The 13,711-nt window shown below is 36.5% G+C and overlaps 1 protein-coding gene across 2 annotated transcripts in view; it reads left to right on the forward strand.

The window, feature by feature from the left end:
* The window catches only part of LOC139120852 (B-cell linker protein-like), an 83,419-nt gene that overhangs the window by 40,602 nt on the left and 29,106 nt on the right, over positions 1-13,711 (forward strand). For both annotated transcript variants that reach the window (XM_070685452.1, XM_070685453.1), the window contains exons 8-13: positions 598-654; positions 1,694-1,724; positions 4,496-4,543; positions 11,005-11,045; positions 11,263-11,297; positions 11,760-11,946. In XM_070685452.1, the coding sequence (XP_070541553.1) occupies positions 598-654; positions 1,694-1,724; positions 4,496-4,543; positions 11,005-11,045; positions 11,263-11,297; positions 11,760-11,946 (399 nt within the window). The remainder of the gene's footprint in view (positions 1-597; positions 655-1,693; positions 1,725-4,495; positions 4,544-11,004; positions 11,046-11,262; positions 11,298-11,759; positions 11,947-13,711) is intronic.

The following is a 13,711-nucleotide window of genomic DNA, read 5'->3' on the forward strand; positions in this document are numbered from 1 at the left end:
TGATGTTTTGGCTACACCATTGTCTTGTAAACACTCAGTGATAGGTTAATGGTTTAATTCAAAGATGAATGATGGCAGTATTGCACCAACTTGAAGGATGTGATATCACCAGTGGTCGTGAATGAATTACTATAGCTACGGTATATCACCATGCTTGATGCAACTGAAGTTCAGAGCAGGTGGTATACATAATTTCTATAATTATAGACTTTCTGTGTGAAATAATGATCTTTGTGCGGACAATCTTATTCAGAAGTTAGAGAGACTGTTGCTTTGGAGCCATCTTGTGTCAGATGGTGAAATTATTGTTGATCTATCTAGCAAGATCTGAGGATATTGCTATAATTGTTATCTGAAACAAGGTCCTCATTGCATTATTGTGAAAATGGAAGTCCCAGTTTGTTCTTTCACATAGCATTTTCAGATCCTCAGGTAAGGTACAAACTTCTAAAGGTGGAAATTTTCTCTAGCTGGTTGTATCTCTTACTTTATCATCAAAATCAAACTTCCTGATGTCATTGATTGATATTAGCTAAATCACCAAAATCATTGCTTCTGAAGAATATCAAAACACTTAATACTTTTTTCTTCACACAGGCAGACCAGGGTGGTGTGAGTGATGATGATCAACCAGATTATGATTTACCTCCAGAGGTGAGAATGACCAACAAACAAACCAACATCATCCACATTATCACTATCTCTCTATAACTTATTCCCATGTTACTGTATATTATGTGACGTCATCTCCTAGATTATTACTGACAATGTATCCGATTATCAAGCATTATGGCCCCAAATGGTTTCTACATCTACAAATACACTGGCAATGCCAAATGTACCCTCTCACAGCCCAAAATGTACTCAAACAAACTACATGACATGATGTGCTCAGCTTTGCCACATATACTATGTCATTCAAATTAAGTTTACTTTCATCCATCATTGGGGGGGGGGGAGAACATTAATCTTTACTTATCTCAGCTGAAGTACCATTAGGCAAATCACACTGTAGCAAGTTGTTTGTGAGTCGTATGCATGTTATACCGTTATATATATGTTATATGTTCCTTGTCATTAAATGTAGCAGTTGCAGCAACATGGCCATTTCAAACAGTAAATTGTACACAATGCAAAGAGGATCGTGGATAACAAACTTTTCTGCCGACAGTTGACATCTCTGCTGTTTATGTCATTTGCTAATTGAATACACATGAATTTACAAGTTAAACTGTCATGACAATTGGATTGCCATCTAACACAGTGCGATAGGGACCGTGCACAGATGGAAAATATTTTCCATCATTGAGCATGGAAATTGTACAGCAAGAGGGTATAAGTTGGTATATTGCCTATCAGTGCAAAGGTTTCCTTCTTAGATCAGTATTTGGATTTAAAACTCCTGATTTTGATATGTAACATGGCCCTATTAGCTAACTATAAATGTTGGATTTCTTTCAACTGATGTAATGCATGGTCCCAAAACGTGCAACATGACAAACTCACAATGAACACCTGACTGAGATATGAATTGTGATGTTTCCGTGTCTTCAAGGTTAGAATGGGATAGTCCATGCACACATGGAGTTCAAAGGTTATTCATGGTATCACTCAACATATATTGAGAGATGCTTTTCATTGTAGTTATATATTCCTGTTTCATAGTTAATTACATTTCATTTGCATCTTTTAGCTAGAGGATGCAGAATATGTTGCCCCAACAGGTATGTGAAATTTCCTACTTTGACTCTTGTGTCACCACACACATTCACACATACAATCAGTCTGCCACAGAACCCTGATTTCCGGTACCATTGTATCATGGGTAATTTTGGCCAAAATGGCGTTCTCGGCGAGACCTGCTGATCAGTGGAAAACAACAACTCTCTCAACTCGGCATTTCAACACGAATTCGCGATGCTCCGTGTTTATTTCTATTCCGACGTTGTGGCCCAAGTTCGAAAGAATACCATCAAAGCCATATGTCACAAAGTTACCCAGTTTTATTGCCATGATCATTGTTTTAAAATCCGGGGGCTAAAAATAGCTTATTTTGCAATAAACAACTTCAAAAACGTGTACTTTTGTGTCCAAAGAATGATCTGCGAAGACACATGTAGGATAACGATCGATACCTTTCTGACTAATGGTGAATGGGTCAGCTCGGTGATCGAATGCGTCATTGTCTCGTAAAACCGCCAGAAACCACAGGTGGTAAATTGGTCAAAATCGTTGATTTTACGGATTTTTAAGAGGTCGTACAGATCACAGCGTTTATTTAGTTTTGAACCAGAGAGTAGAATCATGTACAGTAACATGCCGCCATCGGAAGGAACCTGTTGGTGGTCATGCTTGCATACTTTTACTGGCCTGTCAACAGTAGAATCCAACATGCACTATTTCCGGGGGTTGGAGCAGTACATTTTCGCGAGCGTGTACTTTTGTGTCCAAAAATGAAATACGCACAATATTGTCATCAGCGTGTAATACATTGACATTAAAAACCTACATTGTAAAATTGGGTGGAATTCTGACGCGACGACGGTTTGAAGACACTCGAATTTCGAGTAAAAACGTAAAATTCTGTACAATTTCAACCACTTCAACACACCACTGAAATACGAAAACACACACAGCGATGCCGTTGAATTTCCAGTGGGTTAGTCCGGACAACATGCTCTTTCAAGCTGCCCATCAATATCTAGGCTGTACCCTAGTCAAACTTTAGAACGTCATCGGATCGTGATGACAGTCATAAAATTGTAAAGTGACACATGTCAAATTCCTCAAATTGAGGGCAGTAAACACCGTTCTATCCAATCATAGCATATGCAACACAGTCTGGTCTCCTCCTACTGAACTCTGACACTCAAATTTTGCATGATCACCCTCTATATAAGGTAAAATGGGCAGAACATGCTTCTTTTTTGGCATATTGCATTTGGCGGGAAATTCTGGCATGTCCTAAGGACACGCCCAACAATAATGTCACATGACATATTTTGGCAACCGCCATTGGCCAGCTACTTTCATTATTGACACAAGGCGACGTGAATGAATATATTACTAACCAAGGTCACTCATCATTTACGCGCAAGTAGCCCCGAACGAAACACCAGCTCGTCTTCATCTCTGCTGAATATTTCATTGCCGTCTTCATTTTATTGTAGAAATCACTTTCAATACTGTATTCTGAAAGTTTTGATGTTTTTTGCACGAATTATATCTACATAACGTAGGCTCCTGTTTGTTCGTGAGCGCTGTAGTAGTGCCACCGGGTGCCAAACTAGTCCAGTTGGTGAGTGACTGGTACTGATTAAATACCTTCATGCCGAGTCGGAGTATTTTCATCGTCTTTTTCAATTAATAATCAAGTAGGTTATCACGTTCAACAGTGTGTGTTGAAAAGTCGGTGAAATATTGTATATTTTACAGTAGATAATTAGTCAGTAGGTGAACGCTTTGTATGATTACTTAGCTCTGAGTTTATGACGCATGGCCATGCCACACGCTGTGATATAATTTGATACAGTTCATTGTTAGCAAACGTGTCAAAAGCCCTTGGCAACACTAGCGATCACAAAATTCTTCTTTCAACGAAAATTATATTGTATCACTTATTCTGGTAAGTCTGTGAGCGAAACGTGCAAAAAGACAACACAGTTGCTTTCGAGGGCATTGATAATTACGTTGATAATTAATCAACATGCTGTCAAAAAATGTTTCAACATTGATTGGTCATGATCTTAAACGCTACCTATTTGAATTTAGTTCATCATTGTTGCTGTCTAGCTGTGATATCGCAGCGGTACTTGTGGCGTATATCGAACGCGCTTGGGTCATTCGGGTCATCGCCACAGTCTGCACTGGCGGAAACCATTTTTATTGTGGGGCCAAAGCGAATGCTAATGTGAGTAAGGTTGGCTTGTAATTGCACAGATATTTCTTATATTTGCGATTCAATTACTTAGTAGGAGTTTCAGATAAATACGCAGCTGAGAAAGCGAGAAAAAATATAGTTTAGAAGCACTTAATAATTTTTTTTTGATCACACGTAACTGGCAATATCCCCCTTCCATAGTGAGAAGTACCATGCATGATGTCATTGCTATAGATCCAATCAAATTGCTGGTACCGGACACACCCCCAAATCAGGGGTTCTGTGGCAGACTGACTGTACACACAAATACAATTTGATAAACATGAAAAACATGTTGGCATTATTTCCCCTCCCCTACTTTATCTATAATTAACTTCAAAGCTTTCTCATTGCATTATTTTTTCATGTCAAGTCTGTTTCATGTTTTTTTCAAAGCCAGTCAGGGTGTTTTAATAAAAAGTAAAGCAAGTGTTAATTCAGTCAGTACTTGTAATTGACATGTTCTGAGTATCACTATCAGAAATCTTCATATTTGCCCAGTGTTTTAACTTCCAAAAAAGAAAGAATATCTTGAAAAGTATTTGTACTATACTGCTTTTCTGTTCCAATCTACAGATACAGTTGATCAAATACAAGAGGAATTTTATGAAGATCCTGATGAAAGTAAGTCAGTTTGTGTCTTTGTTTTATTCAGAAGTAATCAAACTATACACAGGAAAAATTTTTAATGTTTGTTCAACATTACTCAGGGAAACTATGTACTGTTTTCTTTCAGTCAAGTGTATTACACTTTCATGAGCCGTGAGTGTCACAGATATGGAGAATGTAGTACAATCATGAGTTATGAGTGTCACAGATATGGAGAATGTATTACAGTCATGAGTGCTATGAGTGTCACAGATATGGAGAATGTATAACAGTCATGAGTGCTATGAGTGTCACAGATATGGAGAATGTATTACAGTCATGAGTTATGAGTGTCACAGATATGGAGAATGTATAACAGTCATGAGTTATATGAGTGTCACAGATATGGAGAATGTATAACAGTCATGAGTTATATGAGTGTCACAGATATGGAGAATGTATAACAGTCATGAGTTATATGAGTGTCACAGATATGGAGAATGTATAGCAGTCATGAGTTATGAGTGTCACAGATATGGAGAATGTATTACAGTCATGAGCCGTGAGTGTCACAGATATGGAGAATGTATTACAGTCATGAGCCGTGAGTGTCACAGATATGGAGAATGTATTACAGTCATGTGCTATGAGTGTCACAGATATGGAGAATGTATTACAGTCATGAGCTATGAGTGTCACAGATATGGAGAATGTATTACAGTCATGAGCTATGAGTGTCACAGATATGGAGAATGTATTACAGTCATGAGCTATGAGTGTCACAGATATGGAGAATGTATTACAGTCATGAGCTATGAGTGTCACAGATATGGAGAATGTATTACAGTCATGTGCTATGAGTGTCACAGATATGGAGAATGTATTACAGTCATGTGCTATGAGTGTCACAGATATGGAGAATGTATTACAGTCATGAGCTATGAGTGTCACAGATATGGAGAATGTATTACAGTCATGTGCTATGAGTGTCACAGATATTGAGAATGTATTACAGTCATGAGCTATGAGTGTCACAGATATGGAGAATGTATTACAGTCATGAGCTATGAGTGTCACAGATATGGAGAATGTATTACAGTCATGAGCTATGAGTGTCACAGATATGGAGAATGTATTACAGTCATGAGCTATGAGTGTCACAGATATGGAGAATGTATTACAGTCATGAGTTATGAGTGTCACAGATATGGAGAATGTATAACAGTCATGAGTTATGAGTGTCACAGATATGGAGAATGTATTACAGTCATGAGCTATGAGTGTCACAGATATGGAGAATATACAAAGCTAACTAAATTTATCAATATTGGAGATTCAAAATGGGTGGCCATTTTCCGCTCTCATGCTGTGACCAAAAGAGGTAATATTTTTTACTTTCACAAAATAAATTGATGATACATTTTTTACCCAACAAATGGTTTCAAATGAGTTTTGATGGAAAATCATTAAGAGACATAGAACAATGATTGTGTAATATGTGGCAACATAATCTGACTCTAATCACATGTATAACACAGTGTTGCAGCCAGGAATTTTAAACCAGGGGACATTGTGTCCCACTACCATTTATTAATTATTGGGGACATTTTGCACATTTTGGGGACAATATGCGTCAGTTTTCAATCAAATTTTTGTATTATTTTATTATAAATTATTTTCACAAAACAAAATTCAAGTCACCCGGACTGTGTCGCTATGCTGTAATTTCATGCAATTAGTATACCGTATCTGCCTTAATCTTAGCTCAGTTGGACTACAACCAAGTGCAGCATTTTAGTTACTTTTAATCACAGCTTTGAAAGTATGTAAATATAAGCATCAAAATAATTATGCAAAACAAAGACCATCGTCAGTGTCAGATATTACTTGCAGACTACTCCCATTGAATACAGTGGACTCATGAGTGTGCCCAGGGTGACTCGCAGTGCAGGAGAATGTGGGACTAATAGAATCTCACACCCCCAAGGACCTGGGATCAGATTTCTGACACGAGTTGGGGATATTTTGTCTCACACGAGCCGCAGGCGAGTGTGAGACAAAATATCCCCAACGAGTGTGAGAAATCTGATCCCAGGTCCTTGGTGTGTGAGATTCTTTTTCTCACATGACCACAAAATGCGTTAAAATCAATTGGACATGTACAACATTATCCAAATCGTGACTAGTCTGTCGTCTGCCACTGTACTTTGACCTGCTTTACTTTGTAGTTCTGGTCCGTGTGTTACTCGTCGTGCCATTGGATAACATTTTGCGCGTGGAACTAAACAGACTGTTTATCATCCAATCAGAGCTCGTGTAATATTTACTGCAGAGTGTGGGACGGTTTCTGAGAGTGTGGGATCGATTTTTCCCACACCGTCGATCCCGCACTCCCAGCGGCCAGGAATGTGAGAAAAAGGATTCCGTTTTGGGGACATTGTAGCAAGGGCATGTCCTGGCTGCAACACTGATAACACAGTTCCCAACAACAGAAACATCAGCTGAGTCATCATTGATGATGAAGATGAACTACGGGTTTTACATTGCATGCTTCCTCATTTCGCAGTGTCTGCCAAACACTAAAATATGTTTGAACCGCATGGGATAATATCCAGATGAAATCCTTAGAGGAGTAGTTGGCAAAAACATGTTATGCATGTTTCAGGGGAAAAAATTGCAAAGTATATTTATCAGTATCTCTTTTACCTGTTAAAGCAACATGATTCCTTATGTTTAATGGCAAAATTTTGATACTCAGATTTTGCATTGGCAGTCAAGGTTGAATATGTTAAGTTACGTGACCACAACAAAATAGTTCATATAACTGCTGGAGAGGGGTGACTTACATATTGGCAAATTATAAAACAGAAATGGCAAATAATGCTTTCCAAGAAGGTACACAATATTGATGACCATCATCACTCTGAGGTAGCCATATAGCTTGTGATGTCTTGGCAAAGGCTCAAAGCAAAATTTTTGTGTCCTTATTTTCTGTACAAACTATTCCTAAATATGGAAATATATCAGTGTGCAACATCATCCTTAACAGCTTGACTTTGAAGAACTTGCGTATCACAATATCTCAGTGACAGTGATGGTTGAGTCATGGTAAAATACTGGATTTGCTGGTCAGGTTATTTTGAAAATGCTGCATTTGTATGGATTCTTTTTAATAGAACATTTTGCAAAAGTAGGATCTGAAATTCGTGATTAATTAGGTACATCTTTCTGATGAGAAATACAACGAGCATTCTTCAAAGTTTTTGTGATGTAACTGGTTGTCACAGCCATTATGAGGCTCTGGAAAACTGTAAGATTAGGTAAAACAACAGCATATTATGTGCTGAACAGTGCGTAACTTGGGAAATATTAGCAATGAGTAAATTTTTAGCATTTCAATCACTGAAAGTAACCTTATCTTTCACTAGAGTAGTCAGAGTTGCATATTCGTTGTGTTTACACGTAGTTTCATATTACGAGACTACAAATTGTAAGATTGGTGCAGGGAATATTGAATTGATAGTGCCTCACTAATGTGTATGGTAAACAAAGAAAATGAGAAAATATTGTCATGAATGATTATACCTGACAAAATCTCAAAAATTTCTTGTTTCCAAAATTTCACAGTTAATAGTACCTCTGACTGTGGTTCACCAGTCTGAAATTCAGTCTACCGAGAAGACTGCAACAATCTCGACTTTGTCTTTGGTCATATTCTGTCTGAAAGTACCAGGCCACGGTGAAACATATGCAACAGATTAACATAAGCTTTCATTTCTGCTATCCAGAATGATTTCCAGTTTGGTTAAAATGATGAAAGCTGAGTCAAGTGAGCTGATTGCATATGCTATTCAAACAAGATGGCACTCAGCACTGAGAGTTCAGGATCTCAGATCTGATCAAAGCAAATGTTTCTCATGATCTACAGCTTCTGCACTAATTAGAGGAAAAATATCATGGCAAAATGCTGTGTTATTGTGTATTAAGGTAGAACGCACCTCGGGACAGACATTTGGACTCTCAAACTTTTACAATTCTCTTCTGATATACCACATGTGGGGATTCATTTTAAAATTCTTGGTTAAAGAAAACTTTTCACTGGCTTAGTTTTTCGAAATTCGAAACTTTTTATTTTTCTCCATAGAATTAACACAGGAATGGTGGCCATTTTGAATTTGACATATCAGTAAATCATTGGTTATTTGTTTCTCTAGAACCAAAATTTACATGGTGACCCCCGATTTTTATTTCTGATTTGGAAAGAAAACTGTTGAAAGATTCCTTGATGAAATTTTAAGCAAAAGTTTAAGTCTTTTACTTTCGAGGTGCATACTACCTTAACTGGTTGTTAGGATAAAAGGCCAACATAATAATCCAGTAAATATATTTGGTCAATCATAATGACCATCTACATGGCAAAACTCCTACAAGAAAACAGTCAGTCCCAGATTGCAAGACTGATGCTAACTTCCAACACTACCAGGAATGATAATAAATGATTAACTGTAGTGTAGTACCTACTAATTATCAGTTTTGGTGAACAAAATGGTAAAGTTGGATACCGGCAAGGCAACCAACCAACTAGCATTGTCATTGTCAAGGTAAGCAAACAGTTGCCAAGGCATCCAACAAGCAATGTTGTTGTCAAGGCAACAAACATGCAGTCTTATTGCCAAACCAAGCATCTGGCAATTAAACATAGTAACCATTGGTTTTGTCGGTAATGACAGTAATCCAGCTACGTCATTTCCAGCTATTTACTAAAACCTTTTTATGAAATTTCATCTCTTTGAAATCACTTACTCTTCAGTGCTGTTTACTGATTCTTTTTGTTGATGTGATACATAGCATATGAGAGTAGCAACTATTGCAAGACTTGAATTCATCAGAAATGTGTTCTGCTTTCATCACTCCTTCCTGCTATTGTACTGACTTTAAGGCCTAACTTTGTTGCCATAGTCTATAAATACACAAACATTATGTTTTCATGCTATGTTCCACCAGGTTAATTTCTGAGTTTTTCATCTATGCTATTGCTACATACACTATGATTTTGTATGTTTATGGTCGTTTTGATACAAGCAACCTGCAATATGTAACATGAAAGTATTATCGTCTGTCAGTTTGGTGATCCAGTGTGATCAAACAGGCTTTAGAGATTAAATAAGGATACTATCCATGTAGAATTCATAGCCCAGTCAAAGCCGATTAAGTTGTCATGCATTATATAGGGCACTTCTTCTGTTAAAGGCAACTCACTTGTGAAATTACTAAAGATCTACAAAGATGTAAATGTAATATATTGCTAACTGACACAATGCGACGACTAGTCTACATGATCTTTCTGTGTTTCAAAGATGTCTAAATTTGTGCCACAGTGTAAAATTTCATAATTTATCAGAAGCTGGTTTGTTCTTAATATTGAAGGAAAACTGTTTAGGAAAATAAGAGATATTACGCCAGAGGGTCAAAAGCAAAAAAGGACATAAAGTTAGAAGGACTCTCTTGGAAGTACCTAAAGAATTCTTTATATTTGTCTCTGTATTGACTGCTAAGGCAACTTGTTGATGGAAATCATCTCAGATATAATAAGCCATGGAAAGTATCGGCTATCAATTTGGTTGCTGTAGCGTATTCTGCCACTGTATTGTAAAGCTGATCCATTATTCTACAGCCATGATTTAAACAGAATTTTAATACTGTAACAGATATAAATGCTGTCAATATTTTTATTGGTTTTGGAAGCTGAACTCAGCATGATTGAGGGATCCGAAATTCATTTATAATCTTGTTATGAAGACTATATCTTTTATTTTGATGCATCTATTTATATCAAATTTATCTGTCAAAAAAAAAATGAATGACATGATCTTTGTTTGTTTGTTTGTTTGTTCTGTGATAATTTGGACCCTAGAGACGAAGGTCACATTTTAACAACCTATCTTCTTAAATGTTATCATGTGTGAGTTACATGATTATTGCTGTTTTACTTCTGCAATGTCAGTGTTTAGATCCCTGGCATTTGCAGCGCACCTGTCAATTGAAAAGCCAACATTTTATTTAATGATGTTGTTCCCTATGAATGTATTATGCAATAATTATTTTAAACTTTAAAAATTCATAGGTTATTTCTGGATTAGTAACAGTGTTGTAAGAAGACTGTTTTTAAAGCATCTCTTTGTACTGCCCAAATAACCCAGTATGTCTGTAAGTTTTCTCAAACATAAAAACTGAAGTGCAATACTGGTAGTTTAGTATATCAGGTGTGTTTGTTTAATGTCATTTTTACTGAAAATACACACAAGTCTCAGTACCTGGGATTGTGACCCATGTGTCAAAGGTAAACAGAACATAGTTCCTCAATGCAAGGAATTTTAGCTTTAAAAAGCCAGTAAAGTTTCACTTCCCATCAAAACGTCATAGTCAGACTTTGTGGTTGTATGGTATCACATCCTGTAATACAATCATGTTATCTCTCCTTTTCCTGTGTTATTCAGCACCACCAACCTTTCCCAGACGTCCTCATGCCAAACACGGGGTAAGTTCAAATTTGGCATAATTTTTGTGACTACATTGTTTTAAATTCAGTCTGTTCTGTGTCTGTTTATCATTGGATTTCAAAGGCATCGTGTTGGACTTTCATATCTTTCTAAGATAAGACACACACATATGTAAATACACTTTTTGTAAAACAAGCACCAAATACATGGCCACTGTGAGGAAATATTGCTTAATTAATTGATAATTTTTTACAGGCAAACTTCAATCCACAAAACGGCTTTGGTTCACGGTAAGTTACTTCAGAGTCTTCATATTTCTGTTGTATTTCAGTGATATTTGTTAACGCACAGCTAATAACCATAAGTTTCCAAGAAATATAGTTTGAAATGAGTCATTTTAATAGGGCTAGTTAAAATTATTAGGGTACATTTGTCACACATCGTACACTTTTCTCAAATTTCACTGGACTATAAGTAATAAAGTTAATATGTAACCTATATAGTTTCCAATTAGATGTTAAAATGTAATGATAAACAGTAAAGAATATGTCTATTGTACATATTTATGAATGCATAGCTATTTATTAGAGATTCAGTGATGAACTAATTACCTAAAAACAAGTGACCACGCATTGTGTAAATGGAAAATGTATCTACAAGAACTTCTTGATCAAAAAGTGGCAAACTCAAAACATCAAACTGTAGATTTGTCTCTCTTCCTCTGTACAGTATAATATTTCTTGCTTTGCCAGGCCTCCAGCTTTGCCAACAAGACCAGGCATTCAGCCACCAGTATCCAGTCAATTACACAACCCTATGAAAGTGCCACCCAGACAACCACAGAGTACAGCTATGCCTGTTTCAAGTGCTAAACCACCACCAAGGCCGGCAAAACCAGCACATATGATACAAAGACCAGCTCCTCAACCAAGTCAACCAGTAAGTACTACAACTGTCTCATCGGAATTTACATTCAAGACTAATATTTTTTTCATTTGCATATGAGACAGTGTATGTACAGTGTGAATCCAGAACCTCGTAAAATTCTACCACACCTAACATCATTAGTCCTAAAGTATCAAATGTGAAGTATAGCTTCAGTCCCTCCAAAGAGTTAAGCTGTAGTTAAAGCCACAATAGTACTTATTTCATGAATTATTTCCATGATTTTATTTTCAAACCAAACTTTGTTAGTGTAAATGTGCCAACTGACAGACATGTATTGGAAGTACCACTCTCACTGATTTGGACCATGCCTATATGTTTTAACAGGTTAAATAATAAACAGGTTCCACACTCATAAAATGGCACGGAAAAGTACAAAAGATGCAGTTTTTCATGCACATACACATTGTGATCATCAAAGAAACAACCATGATGCCATTTGCTTGAATAATAGCACATGATGGCTGACTTTTTGTTGTTGTTATCGTTATTTTCTCTGTCATATACCTAGTTTATGAAAATACCAGGAAATCTAAAAGGATACTAAAACGTTTTAATTTACATGTATAATACCGGTATGCCACTTTCGACATTTATGACAGTGTTAAACACTTTTTCATTCTTTAATGGGCTTTATTCAAAGAAAACTCTTTGAAAACTCAGAATATTTTGAGATAGGTTTATGACATGAGTAGTCATTGAAGAAAAATAATTTTATGACAATTTTTTCGACTGGCCCAATGTACTAAGAGGAACACCTAATTCTCTTCAAATTGTTAAACAGACAAAGCATGTGGAAGGAAGTTTACTTAGAGCAGAAGAGGATGAAGTTAGTCAGCAAATTTTATCACAGATTTACACTGTATGTGTATAGTACGTTTAACTGGTCTATCTATTCAGTTTCAACTTTGACCAACGGCCATTTCAAAGCAAAGGAAATATCTTATCCCTTGACTTCCTTTGGGGATGTCAGGATTGTTTGTGAAGTGAATAGAATTATCTTTTAGAGTTATAACAGTTTCTTAAGGAGTGCCTTAATAGCCAAAATATTGATATTTTTATAAGGCTCATGAAATGCCCTATTAGCCAAACATACGATTCATTTCTTTTAACGCCGTGATATGATGTATGTTCATTTCTTTTAACGCCGTGATATGATGTATGTTCATTACTTTTGACCCCATGATGTGATGTATATTCATTACTTTTGACCCCATGATATGATGTATGTTCATTACTTTTGACCCCATGATGTGATGTATGTTCATTTCTTTTAACCCCATGATGTGATGTATGTTCATTTCTTTTAACGCCGTGATATGATGTATGTTCATTACTTTTGACCCCATGATGTGATGTATATTCATTTCTGCTTGCCATAGTGAGATGAATTGATGTGTACAACACAAAGGATGGACACTTCCTACAAGTTTGCCATGTTGACTTTGATCTTTTGGAAGATTGTCCGAACTTAAAAGAATCTGGATGAGCGATACTTCACACCTTTGAATAACACCTTAATTACGTTGACAAAGAGACCAGGCTTTTGTTCATAGAACACTATGATCTTATTTCAAGCAGAAACATGTTAGCTTTCCCAGTAGTGTGAGCATTGGCTACTCAGCAATTGTCCCAAAATGGGTTTGCAGCAAAATTATTTTTCAGTGTTGACATGTTATGTCAAAGATATCAGTACCGGTAGTTCAAAGCAGGCACAGATGACATTGCCAGATCAGAGGCGATCCATACATGCAGAGTC

The sequence above is a fragment of the Ptychodera flava genome, chromosome 20, assembly GCF_041260155.1.
Source record: "Ptychodera flava strain L36383 chromosome 20, AS_Pfla_20210202, whole genome shotgun sequence".
NCBI lineage: Eukaryota > Metazoa > Hemichordata > Enteropneusta > Ptychoderidae > Ptychodera > Ptychodera flava.